This window comes from Chelonia mydas, chromosome 7, assembly GCF_015237465.2.
Source record: "Chelonia mydas isolate rCheMyd1 chromosome 7, rCheMyd1.pri.v2, whole genome shotgun sequence".
Classification (NCBI taxonomy): Eukaryota; Metazoa; Chordata; order Testudines; family Cheloniidae; genus Chelonia; species Chelonia mydas.
Window position 1 is genome coordinate 111,391,766 of NC_057853.1, and position 26,922 is coordinate 111,418,687.

The following is a 26,922-nucleotide window of genomic DNA, read 5'->3' on the forward strand; positions in this document are numbered from 1 at the left end:
GGGAAAAACATAACTAACATCCCTGTTGTCCACTAGGTAGCAGCCTTGTGACATGCTGTTTGTGCTGCAAGCTCTTAATGACACTAACAGGAACAGGTTCACTTGGGAAGAGAGGGAAAATAAAATCGGTCATAAGTGTGTGTCTTAGCCCAGCCTTCACTGCACTCCAAAATGAAGGAAAAAAAACCCATCCTCTTAAGTAAGCTGCCTGCTGCGTATGTCTGAGAAAGGAGTCGCCACTTTGTGGATATAAAATCCCCTCCCTGAAACAGTCAGCTTGGTATCACAGCAACAACACGAACTACATGGTAAGGCCCAGCTCATCCATCTCTGCTTCACCCCAATGGTGCTGGGTTTCTTGGTAGAGTTACCACATGCCCTGAGAAACCAAATCAACACACCCTTTCAGAGCTGGTCTACCCATAGTTTTTGTACTGTTTTAAATTATTTCCATTAGGGGTGGTGGGTTTTTTGTGTTTGTTTGTTTTTTTAACTGATGTAAAGTTTTATACCAGTAAAACTCCTAGCGTAGATGCAGTGAGCCTGGTATAACAGTGGCTTATAGCAGCATAGTTTATTCCTCTAAACTTCTGGTATAACTTATTCCCAAAGGTATACACAAGGAAATTGTGCATATACCAGTCTAGCTTGTCACTTTAGGGGGATTGTACCACTTCATAGTTAAAGCCGGGCAATTAGTGTGCATAGGCAGGCTCTAAGTACATAAAATGGAAATGTATATTGCTTCTCTGTCAAGCACATTAGGTCATGGTTGCAAAGTGCTTTGAGAGAGTCGCAGCAGAAAGGCACATATCAATACAAATTAATTAACAAGCCCATTACCATCCAGTGGACCATCGACAGCGATAGCCCAAAGAGAAGGAATAGTTTCTGTCCATACGTCATTTATGGAATATAAATGGGAGGAACAGTTGCTTTCCTAAGCGATTCTTATCTTGTACAAACCATTGCTCCTCCACCTGGTGTTAAATGTCCAATTAATCATCCCTGGTACAAACGACACTAAGAGACAAACGACACATCATGAATCATTCTGGTAACAAAGAATGCAGCCAAGAACCCAGTCACAGGGCCGGATCCTTCAAGGCGCTCCTCACATGAGCAGCATGGTGCTTCCTCAGGAGAGCTAGTTCCAATGAGGCCAACAGGAGCCCTCCCGTAAGCACGACGCAGTTGAGTAAGTGTTTGCAGGATTGGGCCCACAGGCCGGCCTCTTCAGGAGTCCTAACTTGCATCAGATTTGCAGAGAACAGCTGATTTACTTCACTCACGGCAATGTTTATCGAGTTAACGTCTAAATATACGTCTCTCTCTATCACTAATCACTTGGTTATTTACTGGCATCTACTGGAGTTTTAACATATACACAACTCAGCATTCGTGTGCCGGCTGTCCATCAAGGAAACAACAGTGAACATCAGTACATCTAGGCATCTAGTACAAAAGTCTCATTTTCTGTGAAAATGACTTACAAACACATTGATAAAATACAAAACTTGTTAGCCCTGCTCCTCATGGAAAAGTTCTCTGGGAATTTAATAGCATTCGACAGAAACTACATGTAGGATTTTCAAAAGTGCTCAGTGCTGGTGTGACTCAGCTCCCATTATAGTCTGTGGTAAAGTTTCCACAGAATTCAAGAAGTGCAGAGGCTGGCCACTGCCGAGTTTAATACATAGAATTTAATACAGGATCATTATTACAGTGGTGCCTAAAGACAGCTAACAGGCCTCTGATGCTGTACCAATACATAGTAAAAGATAGTCCTGGCCCTGAAGCGCTTGAAACAGCGTGCACATATAGTGTTTATATACCTGTTTGTCAATCATCTCTGTATCTTTTGGACGTCGAGACACTGATCCAATACCCACCAAAGTCAATGGGGCTGGATACGGCTGTATAATATGACAGAAGCACAAACGGGACTTGTTCTGGAAGAAAATCCATTGCTATAACGCCAGGGTTTTTCTTAACAGATTTCTTTTACCATCCCTTCTTCTTGCTTTGAAGGCACTGGACAATCCTTCATTGACTGCTGAGGTATCTCGCAGTCCGACATAAACAAATCAGAGCAGCTGTCTCCTCAGCACTTTTGAAAATCCGTCCACTTACTCAGATGCCTATATATGGATCTTAGGAGTCTAACTCCAAGATCCCATTTTAGAAAATCTTGCCTCAAATATTTATGGACATTGTTTGGGACAAGAACCAAATTACTCCACTTTCATCATGCATATTGTTTAGGCCTAGTTTAAACAAGCTACCTACGTTGTACGGGACAAAGCCTCCTGTCTTCACACAAGCAAAAATTCCCAGTGAAGTCTGATTAAGGCATCAGCAGGAACTGGCCCAGTATTTGTGACTTTTATAGGTTAACAACTCATCTCAACGAGGTCTTTGAACTTCTCATGCCAGTTACAGGTCACAACAACACACCTATCTCACTGCAAAGGCCAGACACCTTCTGACAGGAAAGCAACCAGCAAACCAAAGAAAAAGACAAGAAAACAGATATTTTTCAGGTCTTCTGGGGAAGCAGTGGGAGTGTTAAAGACAGACGCGCCTAGCACTAAAAGTAAAAACACAGACAAAAGTATATCAATATAGCATGGTTACAATCGTACAACATAGGTGCATAATCATATCTCAGGTTCAGTAGTTACAGAAGGGCAAGATGTTACTTGTTTTAAAAGGAGGGTCAGGGGAAATAAAGCTGAAGAGGGTGAAACGTATGGCACTCACATTCCACTTTATGACATGAGACCAGGCTTTCCCACTGAAGTCAACATACGGCCATCTGAAGGGATCATCCAACTTCCTATGGGGAGAGAATCATTCCTGTTTCCCATTAGTTAGCTCCCAAACGCCCAATTACTCCCAGAAAATGAAAATTTGGCATTTTCCTCTCTAGAAAAAGCTTTTGTTTTTCACCCCAACAGATCTTACTCTACCACCCATTTTGCTAAATCACCTCCCCTCCTGCTGCTTGGTAACTGTGCAAGGTCCGAACAATCTTCCAACTTTTAGGGTCTGAACTTCCCATCAAGTACTTTCTCATTAAGGATTTCTGTTTAACTTCAAACTAGGCTCCAGGACTGAATTTAAGGACCACGTGTAAGTGCCAAGCCACCTCCGCTTTTTAACTAAAAATTGCCAGATTATGGGTCTGTGCATTGTGCAGGACCATTTTTGTTTTTCGAACTGAGATCGAGAGACCAGGAAGTTAAAAGGCAGCCCCGATGCACTGACACCTTTCAAGCTGCAAGTTGGTTTTATTTTTCCCCTAAACAAACAAAGTAACTTTTTTTAGCCCAGACCCCACAAGTGCTTTCTCTGGCACTCGTTATTCACACCTGTGTCATGTCAGGATCTACACAGTGGGACAGTTTTATTTATGGCTGTTCATTTGGTAGAACTTTGGTTCCTTTAACTGCACCATGACCACCTGGGTTTCTCTTTTGCCTTTCTACAGCAGGTCAAATAAGCCAACAGGTCCACCTGCTCCCATTGGCCAGCCACATCCATTCAGATATATACTGATTGATATACTGTCCTCTACAAGTGCAACAGGCTGCAGGGACCTTCAAGTCTGATTCTGCAAACATGGCCAGGTGAGACATCACGAGTCTCCTTGACTTCAAAGCACAATGCCAGGTAGTAAATGTTTACAGGGCCTGGCCTAGCATGCGGCTGTGTCTGTGGCCTAATGTATCTGGGATTCGGTATGTGAAAATGATCACAGCAGTTCAGTCCCTTTTTTAATGCACGTCATACTATGAGCTAAATTCCTCCTTCCTTTACAACAGGCAAACGAAGTCAATGGGACGTGCAACTGAAGGCATATTTGGCCCCCTATGGTTAAGATATTACAGAGGGGAGTCCTTGTCTGAATTACAATTTTCTGTCCATTCTGTCAAATTCTACTTGCTCCACTGCGGATTCATAGACAGGACAGGCCTGATTTTCAGCTGAGCTGAGCACTGCAGCTCCCACTGACGTCACTTGGAATAGTGGGTGCTCAGCCCCTCCTAGAACCAGACCCTACGGTATTTCTATATTTCTGTGGTTTTCCCATTATCACACAGCTCTTCTGGAGTGGAGGGAACCAATAAAATAAGCCAACTGGGGGTTTCATTGGACTTAGAGCTGGGATGAATTTGACCCAATGAGTCATGGTTGGTTCACTACAGATAGCAATACCTAGCTCTTATAGAGCATTTTCCATCAGTAGATCTCAAAACACTTTACAAAGGAGGTCTACCTCGTTGTCCCCATTTTAAAGAGGCATGGAGAGGGGAAGGATACTGGCCCGAGGTCATCCAGCTGGCCCGTGGCAAAGCCAGGAATAGAACCCACGTCTCCCAAGTCCTAGTCCAGTCCTCTATCCACTAGGCCTCACTGCCTTTATCTCCATGATCAGCCTGATTTTCCCAGCACTTTCCCGACGTGTCGCCCTCTTAGCTGGCTAGGAATGTCATCTTCCACCAGCCGAGAAAGCTGACGAGGCATGGAACACGCCGTTTTCATACTTCTCCAGGGCTGTTAATTTTATGCTGTATTCTATTCATATTACACACTAAAACGATGACACCAAAAAAAATAAAAAAAATAAAAATGTAAGGAACCAAAAGCCAAGCACTCAAAAGTTATGAAATGCCAGAATTCAGATTATCTGTGCCACCTTAACTGGGCCCCCGCATGCGCGGGCGCCTAACTCCTTACAGTTCCTTTGAAAAACTTAGTTAAACACCCACCATCTTGCATATCACCATTCTCTGTACCGTGGCAGCACCTGGGGGCTCCAGTCAGAGATCCGAGCTCTATTCCACTAGACACTGTATCTACAACCACAACAAAAAATGGTTTCTGCACCAAGGAGCTTAGAGTCTGTGGTTTTATCCAGACCAGTTTGCCCATCCATATTTTAAATGAAGCAAATTCATGGGGGAAAAAATCCCTGGTTTTGCCAGGCCTCTTCCCCACACACAGCCTTATCCTAGTAAAATTTATGTGCTTCAGAAATGCTCATATTAGCAGTGTATTAAAACAAAAGTATATCTATATAGCATGGTTACAATCGTACAACATAGGTGCATAATCAAGCCTAAGGGTTCATTAGATCTATACAAATCTTCTCTGTATGCAACATACGTATGAGGAAAATATTGTAAATACCTTTATACTTTTAAGAAAGCACATTGCAATTACTCAACTCGTACACTGTACAAAAGCTAAAGGAAGAAGAGCCAACTCTGTTAAAGGCAAGCTGCCAAAAGACAGTGAAAGTGAACCAGAGTTTAACCAGTGCACCTGTTAGACAAAATATACAGCAGAAAATGCCAGAGTGTTGTAAATATTACAGCGAAGCAGGGCAGCAAGGGATAATAGCATAGTCTCTCTACCACCACAAACCATGCAGGGACTGCAAGATGACGGAGAATATTTTCAGAGCAGAATTTGGCTGGAAGTGGAACCAGCTCCCCAGATGTTTCTCCAGTGTAAAATACAAACTGTGGCTTTGGATGGTAGCCGAGAGACTGCTGTAGCCCATTCTTTCCAGAACAGAACCCATGGACGCTTTTACAGAAGAAGTAACACCGAAGCGGCAACCAGGCCAGCCACAAATAAGGGAGAAGGGTTAGCGCCTCCTCCTGCTTCCAATGTCAGTCCGGCAATTGTGCTTCCGTCGCTGCTTGCCTCAGGCGCGGAAGCCGAAGGATGATCGACGGGCGGCTGAGCAGAGCCAAAGTGGAAGTTCTCCTTTATTTCTTCCAGCATAAGATATAGACTAGCATTGCTGCTGTTGCAGAACTAGCTTTAATCTCCATGAATGGGTTAGACCATTGTCCTTTAGACAGCCACCCTGTGAAATAATCGGTCTCTCTTTTGGTACATCTGTGTGACTAGTAAAACATGGGGCCAAGGCACTTGGATGAAGGGGATTTTCTTCTCTTTGCTATTACCATGAACACTGAACCCTAGATGCTACAACCCTGAACACTGGCAGTTGCAGTTAATCTTTCTGGCTCTGCTCTGCGCACAGCAGAACTGGAGTTTCTGCTTTCAGTCTCTCCAAGGCGATGGGCTCCATGAGGAAAGCAGTTAAGAACAACATAATATAGTAGTTAAATAGCCCCAGGAGAGCGATCGTGTATGTCTAATAGCTTCACAGGTGATCCATTGAGCGACACCCTCTGAAAGGTGCTGGCCTGGGGCCAGATTCTGTTCTTTGGAGGTGCGTGTGCAGGCTCAGCCTCGCCTGCTCCATGTAAAGCTGCCACGACCGCTAGCCTGCTGGGTGAAGAGCGATCAGCATAAAACCATTAAGGGAGCCAGACGTGCTGCCTATTATGGTTCCTATCCCCTGTTCATCACGATGGTATTTCCACCTTTCAAGGGGGCCAGTTTTACAGAGACCTCCCCCAACGGGAGGATAGAGCTTCCTGGTAAAGCCATGGAACGAGCGTTCCCAGCACTCAGAAAGGAGCCTGGGTTTGGCCTGGAGGAGAGGGGCAAAGAAAGGAGGCGTGATAAGCGAGGGTAAAAGAAGAGGGGCAAACAGAGAGTTTGCAAAAGGGAGCTGATGGAGACAGAAGCCGGGGTTGAATCCAACACAGCAGCCAGGTTCCAAAACACAGAAAGGTGCAGTGTATGTAACTGACTGGAACCCCATTTGTAACCAGCTCTGGAATCCTTACACTGCTGTATTTGTAGCACAGATGACTCGGACAAACCCCCAGCTGTCCTAGGGAGAGTTTGGCATGAACCAAGCATGCAGGATCGGGCCGCAAATGGTATCGTTTACATAAAAAAAACCCAATTCAGTAGACTCAGCTCCTTAGCACACCAGATCCAAAGCAGTCCTTAGCTTAGCCCAGGATGTGTCCTCCGCACTGTGTGTGGACTACTCCGCTCTAGGCTTTAAACAAGTCATTTTTCAGCCAACACCTACCATTCGATTTACATAGTAAACTAATCTGATCTCTAGGACTAAAATAGTCAAGCTCATCTTGTAAATATAGCAACGTATGTATTAACTGCTGCAGCTCCATTTTAGAGTTGTTTCACGTTAAGGCCCCTCCTAACAACAACAAAATGCAGCTAATATAAATGCCCATTAAGCCAAACCATATTACCTCACTCAGAAACAAACACAAACAAAGAAAAGAGCTAAGCAAGGGAACATCACTGCATTTGGGATTGAGAAATCAGTAATGCATAACAAAGCCCATCACTAGCTCTCACTTTCATTTGTCTTCCTGTGTTTATCCAATAATTCATTCTAGTGACTTCAACTGTAGGAATATTTAACTGGGGCTGGTAAGTAGCGTACGGAAATTACAGCCAGACCAACGGAGCTGAACTGATTTACTGGAGCTGAGGACCCAGCTCTTTGTTTGCACAGCCATAGCTATAGTTTATAGAGTCATAGATTTTAAGCCCCGAAGGGACCCTTGTCTGACCTCCCCTATAACACAGGCCATAAAATTTCACTCCCTATTTTCGCCATCTAGATCGTAATTTCTGGTTGAGCTAGAGCGTCTCTTTTAGAAAGACATCCAGTCTTGATTTACGGATTTCAAGTGATAAGAATCCCCTCCACACCCGTTGGTCAGTTGTTTCAATGGTTAATTACTCTCGTTAAAAATGTGCACTTTATATAGCTCTGTTTACAGATACATTATTTAGGCTAACCCCTTTCGGCTTGAACCCCAGAATTACTCCAGCCTTCTCTAATAGTCTGCTGCCAACTCACAGATCTTTCAAACAACATACGTGAAACACCAAAATCTTGGAGTGGAAAAGCAAAATGGTCAATAATAAATATTGAAACACAAAATATTGAGTTATTACAAAAGAAAAAAAATATTGACTACTGGTAAACCCAGCTGGTGTCCTGTGTGAACTTGGAGAGACATTACTTCAGTCTCTGTGCCAGATTAAATCATTCATTGAAATACCTGGTGGTTGCTTGCCAGATCGTCTTGTATATTAATGGCTGCAAGCAAACATTAGTGAAAGGAGAACTGCACAGTGAAACTGCCCAACTCAGTGTCCCGACTGAGCGTGCCTTTTTGCATGTCGGAGAGCTCTGTTAAGCTGCTGCAAACCACTCGGATTTCGTTGGATGTGAAAGTTTGTGGGAGGGACCGGTGATCTTGAAAAATCGCCCCTTAAAATTCCTGTTACAATAAAAATAAACAAATGTCGAGAAAGAAGAATGGTCCCCAATACAAAATCAATGTTCAATTCTTTGTACAGATAAAGTACATTTCAGACAATACTAGCAGATGCAATGGCGACAGGCACATACTGTGGTGGTGGTAGCGTGTATGAGGTCAGATATTGTGATCTCAGGTGAGAGTCAGGACTTCTGGATTCTATTCCTGGCTCTGCCAAAGTGTGTGACCTTGAGCAAAACATTTCATATGGATCCTGAGGACTTGACCTCCAAGGGTTGGGGAAATGAACAGTTGTGAGTGAGTTATTAACGAGTTGTTAACCGCCCTCTCCTTTCCATATTGCTAAACGAAAGGAGGCCGCAGGTAGAACCTTGCTAAATGGGATTAGGGTCCTGGCATGGGAAAGAGGCTCATGGTGTGGCAAATATTGCAAAGCAATGACTCCACACAATATAGGGTTAAAGCCTGAGGGCAGCTGCAGCTCCTAAGGACCCTGCTTCAGTCTAGGAACCCTCTGTAAAAACTGCGTCTACTCATTAGCAAAAGACTAATGGTCCGAGTCTCTGCTTCCCAAAGCACTAACTACCTCCCCTCTGATGCTGGCTGAGGTGATCCCCTGACCAAGATAATCCTAGAGTTAGCTTCAAACCCACCGCTTCCCAGTGTGAGAGGTGGACCCCTGTTAGTGCACTGCCAGATTAGTCTATGGGGAGGAGGCGTGGGGCAGAGAAGAGGGAGGGTAGGAAAAGCTTCAGAGTCTACTCTGTTCCCTGTCACAGCAAACACAGTCCCATAGCCATGGGCAAAACAGCCCACAGCTCCTTGAAAGAGGTCTGCTCCCCCCCCAGTACAGGTGGGGGTGTAGTGGGTGGACCTAGGTACAATCCCACCAGCCCAAGCTGCTCTTCTCAGAGTGGAACTGAGGGCCACATGAGCCCCACGGAGCTGCCAGAGGACGCCACCAACCATTCACCCCTCCCCCAGGTTGTATGTGGAGCCTCTAGATGCATTGAGAAGGGAAAAAACCCAACCGCTGCCATCACCACCATGGTCCCACCTGAACTGAAGGAAAGGCAGAGAGTGGAAAGAGAGAAAAGAAAAGGAGAGAGCGTCACTTGTGCCAGGATGTGGCAAGGAGACCCCCACAGGTGGCTAGAGCACGGGCGGCCAAACTGCGGCTTTTGAGCCAGATGCAGCTCTTCTACAGTTAAAGCGCAGCTCACAGAGCCCCCCACAACCCCATTTTCTGCCTACCCGAGCTCGGGGCTTCTGCCCTGCAGCGGGCTGGTGGGGTGAGGGGCTTCTGCCAGAGGCGACTGGTTCCTGATGAGAGTGGGGGGGTCACAGTTTAAAGGTTCACCCCCACCCCCCAACAAGTTGAGTCATGCCCCTCCATCACACTCTCCCCTTAACCTGAGTGGTCGTCCCTGCAGCTTCCAGCTGTTTCCACGGCCTCTTCCCACGACTGCAGCGCCCAGCTGCACCATGTGACTGAGCGGGGCCATCAAATCCTGGCAAAAATCTGGAGGGTGGCATGTGACTCCACGTGCTCTCCCCCCAGGGTGTCACCTAAGGCTTCTGCCCAGCAGGGAGAGGGGTCTCGGGGCTTCAACCCCCACAGGGTGTCCTGCTTCAGCACGAGTGGGGCTGAAGCCCCGAGCCCAGACAGGCACCTCCTGCGGGGCTGAAGCCGCAAGAACCCCCTCCCCACAGGGCAGAAGCCCCTACCCCACCACTCCACCGCAGGGCTGAAGCCCCGAGCCCCAGCAGGTGCGCCCCAGCTCTTGAACTTCTGAAGACCGTTGTTTGTGGCTCAGAGGGTCAGTAAGTTTGGCCACCCCGGGGCTAGAGGAAGCAGAGGACGTCTGCCAGTCCGTTATAAGGGGGGGTCTGTCATGAAAGGAGCGGGAATCTTTGCTCCTGCAAGTTGTATTTAGCATTGTGTTATGTGAGCCGCATCCAATACTCCCTCTGTGGCCCTGAGGATGTCACATGGGCAGCAGCTCCGTGCTGACTGGGCCGCAAACGACTTGCGGGCCGCAGGTTGAGAACCACTGCCCTTGACCATATAGCTGACGCTCCGGCCCCACCCTTGAGCTCTTAGCCCTCTGACAATGTGCAAGCCTCAACCTGCAATGCCGTCTGAAATTCACTGACTGGTTCCTGTTCAGCGAGCCTTACTGCTTTCACAGTGCGGTCCTTCCCAGCCTCGGCATTCACACCGGTAGCTTCCATTCCTGAGAACGCACACTCCCTCATTCAGGCACGGGTTAGGTTTGCACAGGTTCACCGGGTGTTTAGCCTCTGTAACAGAGAAAAACACAAACAGAAGGGCAGGCTCTGGAACATTACACAATATTAAGTTCTCAAACCCGCCTCCGGCATGAGCACGTTGGCATGACAGTAAATGTTGCCCTTGCAGGGAAAGTCGGTTGGATTTACAGAAAGACGTGGAAGGAAATAAAATACTTGAATGGCAGAGACCCAAGCCATTTGCAGTGTTGTTGTGCGTACATTGTAACAGCAAAACACCATCAGTTAAAGTCTAGAAAAGGTCAGGGAAGAGGATTTACTTTACTAGCTGTCCTGAGTAAGAGCCTGGCATGGCTCCCACTAAGGCAAGGGCATCGGGTCCACTAACAGACACCCCACAAAACAGAGTAAGACGTGTTTCCTGTCCCAAACAGCTTACAGTTGAAAGCCCCAGTCCAGCAGTCAGATGCATTAGCACAGAGCCCAGAGCTCCTGCACAGGAACTGAGAGAGATCACACAAGACATGGGACAGCATCTTAGATTAAAAAAAAAAACAGAGGGTGGAGAGATTATTGGTAGAAAACAAGGTGGGAAAGATTTCTGAAGAAATGGGTTTTTAAACGGGGATTTGAAGGAGGAAAGTGTGTGTGTGTGTGTGTGTGTGTGTGTGTGTGTGTGAGTGTGTGAGTGTGTGAGTGTGTGTGAGAGAGAGAGAGAGAGAGAGAGAGAGAGAGAGAGAGAGCGCGCGCGCGCGCCTATCAGCTCTCCTAGCATAGCAGACTACAGCTGTCGGCAAGCCTCAGCACTTTTTGTGCCATTTTTCTGTAAAAACACAGGGTTAAGCAGCAGCATCTTAGAAGAATCTTCTTGTACCGTGACTGGCATTTCTGCAATAGTGTTTGGAGGCATGTGAAATTCCTCAGTTTAACAATTAAGTGGCTTAGAATGTGGGTCTTCTAACCACATCACTTTTGTTCTCTCACAACTTGGGTGCCTGGTAAAGAGTATAAAAATCAGTTCCTCTATCCCCAAAATTGGCTCATTTGGATGCTATTTTCTATCAGGATTGTGTCTAAATAGTTAGCTGTCAGAGCAACTTGGGATCCCATTCATGAACTCTCCAGGGAAGGTGGGAGGTAATGCAAAATACTGCAATGCAAGTCTCTGCCCTCTACGGGGTGGAATAAGAACTACTCAACCACATGGCATAAGCACCCTTTCCCTCACCCTGCATCAGTCTCCAACTTTCTTATTCCAGAAAACCAAACACCCCTACCCCACCCCTTCCCTGAGGCCCTGCCCCCTTTTGAGGCCCCGTCTCCCGCTCACTCCATGCCCCCTCTGTCCCCAATCCTGCAAACAAACGAACATGAATATCTTTACACCTGTATGTAGTTCCGTTGAGTTGAACGGGACTACTCACATGTGTAAAGTTATTCACATGCGGAATGAGAGCAACAGTCCTCCCTCTGATCCATTTCAATCCCAGCAATAACATTAATTTATAGACTAAGACCAAAAGGCACTAATTCTAGTCTAACCGCCTGGACATCGTAGGCCATTAAATTTCGTCCCATCGTGCATGTATTGAGTCTAATAACTTGTTAAATAGCTAATGTTTGGCTAAAGCATACCTTCCAGAAGTGCATCTGGTCTTGATTTAAAGACCTTATGAGATGGAGAACCCACCACTTCTCATGGCAAATTGTTCCAATTGTTAATCACTCTCACTGATAAAAACGTGTGCCTTATTTCTAATTTGAATTTTTTCTGGCTTCAGCTTCCAGACTTTTTTTATGCCTTTCTCTGCTAAATTAAGGAGCCCTATAGTACCTGATGATATTTCCCCATGAAGATACTTCTACACCTCTCAGTCATCTCTCAGTCTTCCTTTTGATAAACTAAACATATTGAGCTCTTTCAGCCTCTCATGGTAAAGCATTTTCTCTAGTCCTCAAATTATCTTTGTGGCTGTCTTCTACACCCTCTCCAACTTTTCACCATCCTATTTAAAACAGACACCAGACTCAGATAAAGTATTTGTTTCACCAATGCAATATACATATACTCCTACATGCTGGTGTTGCTCTCCAAAATGGATGCATGATAAAAGGGTGAATAGGTCAAAGTGAATTTAAGCTTCAAATGCGGGTGAGTCAGACAGCTAGTAAGAATATAACTTGTAAAACAGAAATTGGGGGACTATTTTACTTTCTTGGAGGATAATGGGCAATCCAAAAGGGATACTAAGAATTTGCTCCACCCTTAGCTCTATTTGCTTAATAATTTGTTAGATATTGCTCTTGTACAAGTACAAAACCTGAGTTGTTCATGTCACATCATCCGTATAAATGTTTTGTATAATGCAACATTGGTGCAACAGTTCTATTCCATCTATGAGAAAGTGGACTACAGTTCATGTTTGTCAATGGTGGTAAATTGTGGAAATGATAGACCAATAAATATATTTTGATTTCATAAATGCCTATATTGTAATTTTGTGTGTGGAATTAGGACAACACATTATCACAGCTGCAATGGGTCCATTAAAGGCCCACTCCTGAAGCCCAAATACAAATCCATAGAGCACAACCACTGAAATGCACACCTGTCCAGATACCTATATAAATAAATCTGTACAAACTGACTCCCACACCTACATGCAGATACACACGTGTATTCATGTGTACACATGTAGCATGCACTAACACTTATACTTCCACATTATTTATTATTACAATTGTTGTTTTGTGCCTAGAGACCCCAACTAAGATCAGGGCTCCAGGGTGGCAGGTGCCGGACATACACATAAAAAGAGAGAGTGTGCAACAAAGAGTTTATAATGTAGCTAGACAAAGGTGGGGAGAAATGTCTGATACATTGGCTCTTCTGCAATTACTAGTCAACAACATTCACTTTTTAAGAAATAATACATTTCTTTTAGAGTTCCCTTCTCTTTTAAACACTTGTTATGAAATGAAAACACACATATTTTATATCATTTTTTTCGCGCACAAGCCAGCAAAAGGAATAAAAGTCAAAGAGTTAGGCTGCAAATTTTATTCGCACGGGTATACACACATGTGGCAATACCTACACAAAGACACACAGTCTCTTACACACATACAGTGCATACATGCACACACACACTTGCCTACACAGACACTTTTTCATACACTTTTCCAGGGGCTGCCTAAATCACCCAGCCGGGAAGGGAGGAGGGTGGGCTGGAGGGGAAAAGATGGGGTGGGGGTGGAGGAGAGTGGATGGGGGAGGGAAAGAAGCCAAGAACGAGAGCAGGGTGGGTGTGAGACGGGGCAGTGAAGGAGAGAGGAGGGGGTGTGAGGGGTATGTGGGGTGGATGGGAATGCAGGGGGAGGCAGAAGGCTACAGGTGCATGACGATGTGGGGGGCACAGGGGTGTATAGGGACATAATGGGAGTGCAGCAGTGTATGGAGGTGAATGGGTGCACGGCTGCAGGGGGAGCGAGGGACATGGGGGTGGCGGCTTTGGCAGGTGGAGAGGATGGGTGGGAGAGTACTGTAAGGGGTACAGGGCTGGGATGGGTAGGTATGGGGGCAGGACGGGATGGGACAGGGGAGGGATGCAGTGACAGGGGGGTGGGAGTGCAGGGGGTGGGAACTGGAGGGATCCAATGACAGGTGGATCAGGGTGTGGGGGGGGGGTGGGGCAGGGAGGGATGCAGTGATGGGGGGATGGAGGGTTGGGGCGGGGAGGGATGCAGTAACAGGGGATGGGGTGCAGTCCCATTCCCAGCATTCTGAGATGGGGATACACACACCTCGAACTCCTGGGTGCCGGCAATGGGGCGACAGACAGACCGTGGTTCGCCGCAGGGCATATGCCGCAGCTGGAGCCGAGCACGAGGAGAAGAGGGCTGGCAGCAGCTGGACAGGTGTGCGCTACGCGACCCCTCAACAGCCACCTTCTGAGCGTGCGTCGTGCTAGTTCTTCCCCTGCCCTGACCCGGCCAATGGGAGCTGCGCCTGTGGGTGGGGCAGCACCCGGACCCCCCGCTCTGGCTGCCCCTAAGGCTAGGAGCTGGACATGCCAGCTGCTTCCCAACCCAGGAGCCGTGCAGCATGGTGGCTGGCGCCGCCAACCGGATAGTCAGCGGCCCGGTCAGTAGTGCTGACCAGAGCCGCCAGGATCCCTTTTTGACCAGGTGTTCCAGTCCCAAACTGGACACTTAGTCACCCTAATCTAGCCAGTAAGCTCTTTAGGGCAGGGGTCCTTTACTAACTCTGTGTTTGTACAGGGCCTAGCACAATGGGGCACAATTCTTGGCTGGCGCTTGGGCACTGTCACAATAAATATAATTAGTAATAACTACACCACTAGCAGCCACTGGAGAATCTCCTTTAGCTCAAGTGAGGAGAGGCTTAGCTTTTGAAACAGAAAAATCCTGCATTCAATCGACATTCTCATTAGGAAGATCCAAATGGCCACGGTGAAGTTCCTTGACAGGATTTGTTACCGTACACAGACAACGTCTGCATTACAACAGACACTATGTGGATTTCTACTGTCCAGCCAACTGTCAGTGGCACATCCTTTAGCAGAAGATTAACATCAGGATTCCAGTACCAACGTCCATGACCTGTGACCATTATTTAGGTTTTACACTGAACAATTCACTGATCTGCTCCATCTGTCCAAGCTGGGGTCAAGGAATCGGGGTGGCGGGAGGAGTGTCAAAGAGTGCACTGAAAACACGAGCCTTTGATCCAAGCTACCTTTCACATATTTTTATCATCAGAACCCATGATTTTCCTGCCTTTGCAATCATCACATGGCCTCTGGTTCTGTTATTATGTCTCCGGCTTTAAGCAGAAGTTGAAATGATAGATTTTTGTCTGTTACACTGTCCTTGTCCCCAGCCTTGCCCCACAAACAATAGTTACCAGCACACACGAATAACAGCTGCCATTCAGGAGATGCTGTGTTCCTGCTCTGTAATCATGGACTTTTGCCACCTTCTCTTCTACAGCCAAGACCTATTGAACACTTAAGCAAAAGTCTGAGAGCCTAAGTGGAATTTCCCTCACACGTAGACCCTATCAGCCTTCTCTGAGCATGGGAGAATTTCACCCTTAATACATATTTCTCTACTGCACATCAACTGCTATTAAAACTGCACAGAGAGGTCAAGATTCCCCCTTGTTTCTAGTAAAGTGCTATGCCCTAGGAACATCACCCTACACTGACCCATGATCACCCTGTGGCTCTCTCTCTTTGTATGCCCTATATTAAGCAGCTCTGGAGAAGGGGCACTTTAAGGCCACTCTGTACTCTGCCACCCACAATCAAAGAGACAAGGTAGGTGAGGTAATATCTTTTATTGAACTAACATGTGGGTGAGGTAAAAGATGTTATCTCACCCACCTTGTCTTTCTAACAGGGACCAACATGGCTACGACCATACTGCATACCCGCAGTCAAAAGTCCACTCTCCTCTGGTGTATTGAGAATTCCTGAGGAATTACCGACTTTCCCAGTCTCTTGTCTTTAAAGGGCAACTGAGTGAATAGAAGGAGCTGACTAGGTCTTTAAGGTCGCACTGTTACACGCTATGCAAACATCCCAGACTCTCGGCAGGGAGGAATTTGCAGGTTGTGACTGAGAAGGTTTTCATGTTGTCTCAGTCCACGGAACGTAATTTTAATTGTAGGAATTCCCAGAAGTTTGTTCTCATGTGCAAACAGAAAATTAGCCATGCCCTGAGCACCAATTGTTTCACATACTAGCCAGTTCAAGTAAACATCATTTTCCTCTTGGGAACTTAAGCCATTTCATTTCTTCAGTGGGGGAAGCATGACTCACTTGTCTTGTGGGGCATCCCTTCATCTTAGGGCCTGCAGTCTCCCAATCAGACACCTCCACTTCGGGTCAAACACTGAGGTCTTTACTTAGGCAAACTCCCACCAAAGTGAATGAACTGACCCTGAAGGTCAGAAAAGCAATATAAATACTCAGCACACAGAAAAGAAAGAGACCCTTTGTTTTGCAGCAGGGACCCCCAAAATCCATTGCAATCTGCTTCCACCCCACCTACCCCAGCACGCTAGTGATTCACCATAAAGCTGATCAGAGCTTCCTCAATCTGCCATGCCCCCAAAATTCTTTCTGCATCATCACATTCCCTTCTCTCCCCCACAGACAAAGCTGGGGAGGATTTGACAGTCCTTTTTTCTTCTTTCCCCTAAGCATTAATTAGCGTTTAACCTACCTCCATTTAACGCCAGCAAGACATTCCTAAGGACTCTACTCGGTAAACAGAATACATTGACCCTTCTAAGACGAGCTGGTTATTATGTCTTTGCAGCCCACACATGATAACTTTCTGATGGGCCAACTTTTAAGCTCTCTCCCCCGTCTTGGATAAAGGCAAGTGCATCTTTGAAGATGAAACCTGGATCAGCTGGGACTCTTTTGATCTTGGATGCTTTCAGACAATTACAGAATGTTCCTCTGACCATCTATAATCATTTCAGCCTAACCGCCTTCCAAGTGGAAGAGTTTAATCCCATTTCATCTCGACTTTATCTGCTCATAAAACATTAGCACATCTGCCATCTCTCTTAGCCAAGGCAGTGCTTTGAAAACGTTGTTCATTCCTTCCTGAAACAGAATTACCCAATAGAACCATTTCCCATCTATCGAAAGGCTTGACCTTTAAAGCAGTTACTGGGCGTAGAAGTGTTATTCTATTTGGCTAGGCACTTATATGGCCCTCATCCTGGTAGTAACTGAAGAATTCCCAAGTACTCAAGGATTGATGGCCATAACATCCCTTCAGGGAAGAATTATTCTCATTTTATAGACAGGGAACTAAGGCACAGGGAGACGAGGGACATTTGCCAAGATCACACGGGACATCTGTGGCAGAAATGGTAACTGAGCCCAGATCACTCAAGTCCAGTCTAGTGCCCTAAACTCAAGACCATCCATCCTACCTAATCACCCTCATTTTTCCATATTCAGATGATGATAAATATATCTGCAGATCTCAAAGCACTGGATTTGCCTGTATTGGCAACAGGGCTTCATTATAAAACAGAGAAATGGCAAGAAGATAAATTGAGTCTCACCCTGTATAAATATATGCCATAGAAGGGCCCAGTGCTGCAAGTTGAAGTGAGCTGTAGCTCACGAAAGCTCATGCTCAAATAAATTGGTTAGTCTCTAAGGTGCCACAAGTCCTCCTTTTCTTTTTGCAAGTTGCTGAGTAGCTCCTGCAAGCAGCACTACTGACTTGCTCAGCACCTTGCAGGATCAGGCCTTAAATCATTTCAATGGAGCTGCATGTGTAACCCACACACTTCCTGTGTGTGGTGTTCTCTCCCATCTAGTGGTACCGAGACCACTTAGAGAGAGAGATTAACGAGTCTGCTGTACAGTCTTAGCTAACAGCCATATGGATTTTAGCTCATGCGGTAGAGGCTCAGGCATTTAGCTCTAGAGATTCCAGGTTCGATCCCACCGGCTAACAACCGGGGTCTGTTGAAACTATGGCACTAAACATATGGGTATAAACATCAAGTACCTATGTATATTCTTAAAACTAATTTACAGTCATCACCTGTATTCTTCCTGCTTAATAAAAGCACCTCTAACTCTTTAGATCACCTGTGTCGTTACCTTTACACTTACCTGTACATCTCATAAGAAAATACAAAGGAACAGCTTTTAAAAAACACCCCAGAAGGCTGAAAGTTATTCCTTTATCCCCCTTTCCTTTGATCATAAAAGGACACCGTTCCATAGTTAGCAATGGGGGCTTTACCCCGGCTATCTGGGGGATTGCCCGATTCAGAAAAATAAGGAGAAAAAAAGACAACGAAGAAAATAAATTTCTGTCCATGTCAGGTCCATGTGCTTATGAGGGCTCTTAATTTAATGGAATAGCCCCTTCTATGTGTTCCCCCTTCTCCAGTGCCCCAGGCTGCGTGCACGTGAGCCCTCAGCCAGCAGCATTTCACTGAACAGCAGAACACTGAGAACACTCGCAAAAGTGCCCCTAATAACGGGGACCGTTTGCAATGAAGGCAAGTTACAGTCGCCCCACCTAAATGTTCGACCTAAAGCTACCATGGTGAGTTAGTGGCCAGTAACCACAAGGGCAAGCAAGTCAGCCGTGAGCAGCAAGTGGGCAGGGGACAACAGGAAGGAAATGATGGGACTGAGCCACAAGTTTCAGATCTGGATCCAAAGCCTGCTGAGATAGAGGACTCACACGATCAGGTGTTGGAACCTTCCTTGTGGCTCATAAGGAACTTGTCACCAGCTGCTTTGAAATACGTCCCCTCTTCGTACCCCCAGTAAGAACATTGCATTGGATACCTTGCAATGTATGTAGTATGTGACATCCTATGCATTTAAAGCAAGATTTAAACTCTCTTGTGCCTCTAACACACAGAGTGAAGCTGATTTAACCCAGATAGGATTACAACAGGCAACCACAACTGGCAAAGTAGCCAAACCAAGCCTCATGGACTGGACTGGGGCTCAGTGAGATCCTTGGGTTTGTCCGTTTTATAAGGCTTCTAACAGCTGGTTTCTGGGTGCAGCGGGAGAACTGAGAAAGGGAGGTCAAAAGCCATCTCACCTTCACATATTCTTTCCATAATAAAGTCTTTGTAATTGCGCAGATCACCATAAGATGAAACGTGGACCAGGTAGTTGGGAGAACCGGCAATCCTCAGCAGCGTCTCCCTCCGTACACCCCCAATCCCGACAACAAACACCGACACGCCGTTGCTGCGCAGCTGCTGAGCTGGAACGACTGCATCCTCCGTGCCGCTCCCACCCGTGATCACAACCACGGCCTTGCTCACCCCGGGCCTCGCCCCCTTCGGCACGGTCATGACATCATCATGAATGTGCAGCAAGGCTCTGCCCGCGGAGGCCGAGCCCCCAAGGAAAGGCGCTTGGCTGATGGCTTGAAAGAGAGCTGAGCTGGTGACGTGCGCGTCCAGGGCAAATGCAGTGCGAGCCCTGCTGCCGTAGACCACGAGGCCGATCTGGGTGATGTCCCGATCGATACTGAACTGCAGAGAGCTGCTACTGACAAAGTTCCTCACCCGCAGGAAGTTCTCCCTGCCAACTCCAGCTGAGGCATCCAAGGCAAAAACCAGATCCAGAGACTGGGACTGGCAGCCTGGAAAGGAGAGAGCAAACTTTAAGCCTTTCAGAATATAGTCATTACTGACCGAGCAAAGCAGAGGAGCCACCTCCTGTAGGCAAACACATCACTATTGGGCAGTAATGAACTGCGGCATTATGAGGAATGGCAGATTGCAATTTACAATTCATTGTTACAGGAATATACAGCCCCCTCGTAATGAGTAGATAGAGAAGATAATCCCCAGCTATACAATCAACACAAGCGCTACTGCATTAGATTATATTTCTAGTTTCTTTTCACTTGTTACACTGGTTTGAGCCAAATCCTTAACCTTGAATGATCTCTTACTATATGTGTTAACTACTTATGCTGATCAACCTGTTTCACCTCATATTTAGCTGTTACTACCTGAGTACCTTTCCCACATGTGACAAAGAGCTCTGCCTAAGCTCGAAAGCGTCTCTTTCACCAAGAGAAGTTCGTCCCATAAAAGATATTACCTCATGCACCTTCTGTCTCTCTGTACCAAGGGTATTCCTTTTTCAGTCAGAGGCTTGGCCCTGTGGTCTGAGCCCATAATTGGAGGAGCCAGGACACTCGGGTTTGATCTAGGCTCGGACAATGACTCCCTGGGAAGCTTTGGGCAAGATACATACCTTCTCTGTGCCTCAGTTACCCCATCCATAAAATGGAGATCATAATTCTGACTACCCTCACTCTGAGGGGCGTTAGAAGGATTAATTACTTATGGCTAGACTGTGCCGTTGAGGCCCTGTCACAGAGTGGCCAGCACTTTAAGAGCCTCACCTGTGTCTGATGAGCTGCCCCCCAGCTAAAGCAGTGAAGCCAGGAATCAGGGTGATAGCTTGGAGATCACCTTGTCCTCATAACAGGCAGCAAATAGCTCATTTGAGCTAGAGAACTGCAGGGAACAGGGAAGGCTCCTACAGGCGTCTCTGAAGCAGTGGAAATATCCCAGGTTATATGTGGCTCCCAGGCAGGCAGCCTGTGGAGCATAATCCTGTAGGGAGCCGGCTAGGAAGAAGGAGGGAGCAGAGAGGCTTGCCTTGATGCCCAGGTAGATGTACGGAGTAAACAGACTCCTGCAGAAGGGTCTGGATCAGAGGGGAAGTTCACGGTTGAGATGTCGAACTTGTGTTAAACAGTTTTATTTTGAAGAAATAACACTGAGTCCCTGAAGAAAAGGGAGTGAAATCCTGTGACTGGAGAGCGTTCTTTGGTGCACCGACCAGTGAAATAGTTCACCAGCTTCCAGGCCCACAAGGCGGGGGCAGACTAGAGCCGCAGCGCCCCAGACGAAGTTTGGATGGTGCCCTAGGGGCTCCATTTCCTCCCCCTAATCCCCGCCGCAGATAGAGAGTGCACATGTTGCAGTTTACCCCTTTCAGCGGCACATAATACTTCATCTATATGAGCCCCCCCATACCACTAGCCCGCTGGCTAGCCAGCTCTCTGGGCTGGTACGGAAGTTGGGAGTGGACCACAACCCGTCCTCACCGTTTTTTGATTGATTTGTGCCTATGGGTGCCCGAGGAAGCAGCAGTCTTAGACACCACAGCCACCCTTGCAGCTGGGGAACATAGGTCTTTGCACGGGAGGGGTTCAGTGCTTTCAGCCTCTCTAGTCCCTGACACAAGCTAGCTCTCAAGGTCTGGGGAGTGCTCTGCCGATTATGGATCAGTATCACTGGATTCCCTACCATTGTTGTGTGGGGGAACCGAAATTCATTCTTTTAACCATCCTACTCCTTAAATCTTGAACTCCCCTGAGCAGTGACTGTCACTGCACTACAATCTATAGCCACGGCCTTACCTGGATGACTGTCTACACTGCAGATTTTTTTCTGCAGCTCAGGGATCTTGTTGAACAGATCCGAGGGGTTGGAATAGACAACCGTCCGCTTTGGATTCCCAGTCACGTCATCCAGCTCTGCTCTTAAGAAGTCGCTGCCCACGCCAATTAGGAAGAGCCCTCTGCCCCTGGTATATTTAGCTGCTTCTACCACAGGATCCTGGGACTCCGAATCCGTGAGCAAGACAACCACACGTGGGAGATCGTCGTGAACATCCGCGAAGGCCGGAGCACTCTTAAAGCCATGCTGCGTGACATACCGAAGGGCTTTGCCGGTGAAGGTTCCCCCTCCGCTGAAATGCATGGTGTCAACGCTCTTCATGAGACCGAGCACATCCTTGTACTCCCCAACTTTGATCGGGATCTGGACATCATTGCTGTACTGGGCCACTCCAACGTTTGCTGGGGAGTCTTTGCTCAACACTGCCCGAATGAACCTTTTCAGGAAGGCCTTGTAGCGCAGGAATCCCTCCAAGGTGGTACCAGATGAGCTGTCCACCAGGAAAAGAAGATCTACGCTGCACTCCAGACTCAGCTTCGGTGCTGAAAGCAAAGGAAGTGAGTAACTGCATTAATGCAAAAAATAAGCAAGCACATCATGTGGGTCTCCTGCAATCCCAATGATCTGAAGGAGAGAGAGAATGCACCCCAGAGCCTCTCTGTCAAGAAAACAAAACAATGTGTTGGGCAACATGTTTTGTACAGTAGGAAAATCATGCCTCAGGATGCCATTCGTTTTGGTAGGATGCCACAAAAACCTCAAGGGGCTGAGGAATACGTTGCAGGAAGTCATCCAGTGGTTAGGGCATCTTTTGATACAACTTGAGCAGACTCCTTTAAGGTTTCTCAAGTTGTATCAAAAGATGCCCTAACCACTGGATGACTTCCTGCAACGTATTCCTCAGCCCCTTGAGGTTTCTGTGGCATCCTACCAAAGCGAATGACATCCTGAGGCATGATTCTCCTCTTGTACAAAACATTCTTGGGCACCCAGAATCATTAATCCCTTCTGAAATTCCCAGCCCATATGTGCAGGGAAGTTCTGCAGGGATCTGAGGGAGGAGAGGGAAGGGGTGCAGAGCCAAGGCACAGATACTTCAGCTGTCCCCCTCCTTCAGCAGGATCCACTTCTCATGCCCTGCTTCCAGATTTCCCCGCATACTGAGATGGAAGGAGCCCCAATGAGGCTGTAGATGAGGGGTGGGCAAACTTTTTGGCCCGAGGGCCACATCTGGGTATGGAAATTGTATGGTGGGCCATGAATGCTCATGAAATTGGGGGTTGGGGTGTGTGAGGGCGTGAGGGCTCTGGCTGGGGGTGCGGACTCTGGTGTGGGGCTGGGGATGAGGGGTGGGTGCAGTAGGTTGCTCCGGGCTGGGACCGAGGGGTTTGGAGGGCGGGAGGGGGATCAGGGCTGGGGAAGGGGGTTGGGACGTCGGAGGGAGTCGGGATGCAGGCTCTGGGCAGTGCCTACCTTAAGCAGCTCCAAGAAGCAGCAGCATGTCCTTGCTCTGGCTCCTATGCGGAGGTGAGGCCAGGCAGCTCTGCGTGCTGCCCAATCTGCAGGTGCCGTCCCTGCAGCTCCCATTTACGCGATTCCTGGCCAATGGGAGCTGCAGGGGACAGTGCTTGGGGTGGGGGCAGCATGTGGAGCCCCCTGGCTGCCCCTACGTGTAGGAACCGGGGAGGGGGGACGACATGCCACTGTTTCCAGGAGCTGTGCGGAGTGAGGCAAGCACCGGAACAGGGCAAGCCCTGGACCCCGCTTCCCAGTGGTAGCTCGAGGGCCAGATTAAAAATGTTTGGAGGGCTGGAGTTTGTCCACCCCTGCGGTAGACCAAGTTCACAGGGGCTTCTGAATATAGTGGGACTCAATGACACCTACTGGGGGGGAATGGAAAATGCCCCCCCCCCCCCCGATTTTTGCACTTGATCAAAGTTGCACAGGCAAAGTTCAGGGGACACGGGGTAAGCAGCATGGCTAGCATGCAATGGTCCCGTACTAACCCAGCACAGCTGCTGCTGGAGCACACCGTTCAGGCTGTGGGGTCGCAGTGCCAATGAAATTTGACCCAGCTGCCCGAACTGACAGATGGGGAGGCAGCCTGGCCAAATGGAGTTGTGACCTAGCACACGGGGAGTCTGTGCCTGTAGGGCAGAGTGCAGGGGAGTCCGCCGAGAACCGACTCCTGGTGACAGGCTCATGCACGGTGTGGGTAAGAGAGGACACTCCCTAGCTGAGGGAGACTCAGGGTCGCTGCTGGGGAGAGGGGGAGGAAGAGGCAAGCAGGGACCAGAAGAGGGTTCTTAAGAGGGGTAGGGGGAAGGACCGGAATTTGCCACCTCCTGGAAACATCTAAATTGGCACCACTGGTGGGACTCATTTCTTGGTGCCTTCTGCAGCCACAGTGGCTCTGAGGAGCGAGCAGGAAGGATCATCCCCTGGAAACGGTAGCACTAGGCAGCAAGTCCCAGTTACTGACAGCTCTACAGCCCTGTATCAAGCGGTAGGAAAACAAACTCAGCCCTTTGAGCAGGGTTTAAAAAGGCAGTGGTTAGCCTCAACCCCATCCAGCAAACTGCATTATAATTCTATACCAGGGCTGTTACAGGAAGGCAGGCTGCAGAGGGATGGTCCCAATCAACAGATTCAAGAGCTAACACCGCACCAGTGGACCAGGTTTAGGCCCCACATACCGCAACTGGCATCTCCTCCAAATCCAACAGGACACACACAGTGGTACCTTTCTAATCCCTCTGGAACGCACGTGCCTCCATTGTGACAAGGCTGGGAATCGCAGGGATCTGCAAAGGCACCCGAGAAGGAGAAGGAGAGAGCCTGGGTTGGGCCCAGAGAGAAAATACAGCAGTCATGCTACACAGTGGATTAGCTGTAAGTGTTTTGAGAGTATGCAGAGTCAGATGGGCTCTAGGACATTTGGAAGGTAATTGTCCTTTGCTTTGCAGAAAGGTCTCTTTCTCTACTCAAATAAAGCACAGTTAAGTAAGGCTGTGATGTCTGTGTAGCTTTGCTTGAGTATTAATAATGTACAAAGATGAGCCCCATTAGCAGAACTCAGTAATTTCTCAAATTTAACTTATTTACACTTGAATGAATATATTCTTGACAAGGGCAGCTCCAACCATTTGAAAAAGCCCGCTCTTTTTAAGCACGGTTTTGTAAGACCACATTACAATTCAGTGTCAGCTCTACACAGCTGTCCATTCCTATGTGTGGTTTGCCACCTTGCACTTGAATTGCTGTGGAGTTAAATCACTTACATCAGGGAAATGCTGGAGTAACTCCACTGGAGTTACGCTGGTGTAAATCTGAAGTAACTATTGAAATCAGTGCAGTTCCTTCAGATTCACACCAGCAGAGAAGAGGTTAGAACCTGGTCCATTCTGTTCAGATACCTTTTGGTGCATATTCAGCACGGATGGTTCTGGGGTGTGGCTTACAACACTTTTTGCTCAAAAGCTACCATGAGAAATAGTGAATGCAAGCAGTCCAAGACACTCTACCACTGAACATTTCATCTGCTGGGCTGTATTTATGGCGTGTCCCTGTAGCACGGTATGGTGACACCATACACTGACAGTATCAGAACAAGTTTGGCAGCTATCCATTTCATTTTCAAATCCTACCCTTTCTTCCAGAATTTACTGCATTGCTTGTGTAGCACATACAAATTTTGCTAGATCGAGGAATCTCCATTTCCCTTCCGAATCAGGGGGCTTAAATGATGAGGATGTATTTTCAAAGGGCAGTCAAGGAAAATAAAGCAATCAGGTCACTCCATGATTTGAACCACTGAGTGGTCTGTCATATTGGTAAATCAACTAGAGGAGCTATTCCCACACAACCACAAAACCAAGTTACACAACTACTAAGTGTCAGGTTCCCTCTTAAATGAATGATACTGATGGTTCCAAATTACATGGCTGAAGGCATCTCACTCAACTACAACTTGAGCAGAAACGTTCCATGTTGGTAGCAATGCAGCCCCCAAACTAATGCAATACTTGGACACTATTTCTTGCTGGCTTATGCAGACGATGACAATAGTAATTTGGGAACGGTGTGATTCTATCAACAAACAAGAACGTGAAGAATTTCAGATTAATTAAAGGTGAACCAGCTCCTTCAGGAGTGAAGGGAGAGACTGAAGGTAACTGTTTTAAGCCAGCAGAATGATTTCATGGTCAAGAACATGAGTGAAACAAGAAATCTCACTCTTTTCTTTAATGGTTAATGAAAGACTGGTAAAGGGTCCATTCCTCACTAACATCCATTAAGAATTATGATCCCTACTTTTCTGATCCTTGTTGAGGAACTGAATGTGATTTTAAAATAATCACCTGAGTTTAGTTCACTTTTTTCTTTTCTTAGACTGTAATGAGATTTTTCAGAAAGGTCATGTCCTACCTGGGCATGTAGTTCGGTAGCATCTGGCCGGGTGTTTGATCAAGACTCTTTTCCAACTAAGATAGAAAGATTGATACAAAATATGAAATTGGACTGACCAAGTATTTAAAAGATTAAGAAGGCATTTGCAAGGCTGACCATTTAGTCAAAGTTCTTGACAAATGAGTTTTCCCTCAAAAAATGCAGTTTCATCAAAATTGAAACATTTCGTGGGAACAGACCGATTTTTGACAGAATTAAAATTTGAGGTGAAAAAGTTGCAACAAATCATTTTGACTATCAATTTGCTTCACTTTGTTTAGACTACTAACTATTTCATATGCTGAATTAAAATATTTGATATTATAATATTTTTACAATACCAGATATTTCAATAGTTCTGAATTGTCATTTTTTGGACTTTTCATTCTGTGGGAAATATCAACCTTTTGTTCTGAATCTGAATAAAATCAAATTTTGAAATGTTGCAACTTCCCATGAAATGGAAACTCTGATCTCCAACCAGCTCTAACTTTTCCAGTTAATAAGAGAGCAAGGGCTGTACTAGGAAGCAATTCTTGATTCCCAAGAATCCCTCCACATGAGATCAGTGAGTGAATGCTCATTGACCATGTTTTTGAAACCATTCATCTCATCTTAAAGGTGACCTGGAAGGGAAAAATAAATGATGTGTGTCCCCCTTTTTTGCTTGTTTATAACTAAGGCTGCATGTTGGTCACGGAAGTCACAGATTTTTTTTGCAGGGGCCAGTGTGGTTTGCTCAGGGGCTGCCCGAACAGCAGCAGCAGTTTAGGTGTGGGAGGGGGATCAGGGCTGGGTCAGGGGGTTGGGTTCCAGGGCAGCGCTTAACTCAGGGGGTAGGGGAGCTCCCCGAGAAGCGGCTGGCATATCTCTGCAGCTCCTAGGCAGAGGGGCCAGGGGGCTCTGTGCGCTGCCCGTGATTGCAGGCACACCTCCGCAGCTCCCATTGGCTTCGGTTCCCCTCCAGCCTGCCAGCCCCTTCAGCTTGCCAGC

The 26,922-nt window shown here is 47.1% G+C and overlaps 1 protein-coding gene across 4 annotated transcripts in view; it reads right to left on the reverse strand.

Annotated features, from left to right (window-relative positions):
- Positions 1–5,043: 5,043 nt before the first annotated feature.
- Positions 5,044–26,922, reverse strand: part of VWA2 (von Willebrand factor A domain containing 2) — a 69,210-nt gene continuing 47,331 nt past the window's right edge. For all 4 annotated transcript variants that reach the window (XM_043550934.1, XM_037904183.2, XM_043550935.1 and 1 more), the window contains 6 exons: positions 25,909–25,964; positions 24,177–24,284; positions 21,441–22,022; positions 19,089–19,640; positions 10,386–10,508; positions 5,044–8,204 (listed from right to left, as the gene is read on the reverse strand). In XM_043550934.1, the coding sequence (XP_043406869.1) occupies positions 8,071–8,204; positions 10,386–10,508; positions 19,089–19,640; positions 21,441–22,022; positions 24,177–24,284; positions 25,909–25,964 (1,555 nt within the window). In that variant the 3' untranslated portion in view covers positions 5,044–8,070. The remainder of the gene's footprint in view (positions 8,205–10,385; positions 10,509–19,088; positions 19,641–21,440; positions 22,023–24,176; positions 24,285–25,908; positions 25,965–26,922) is intronic.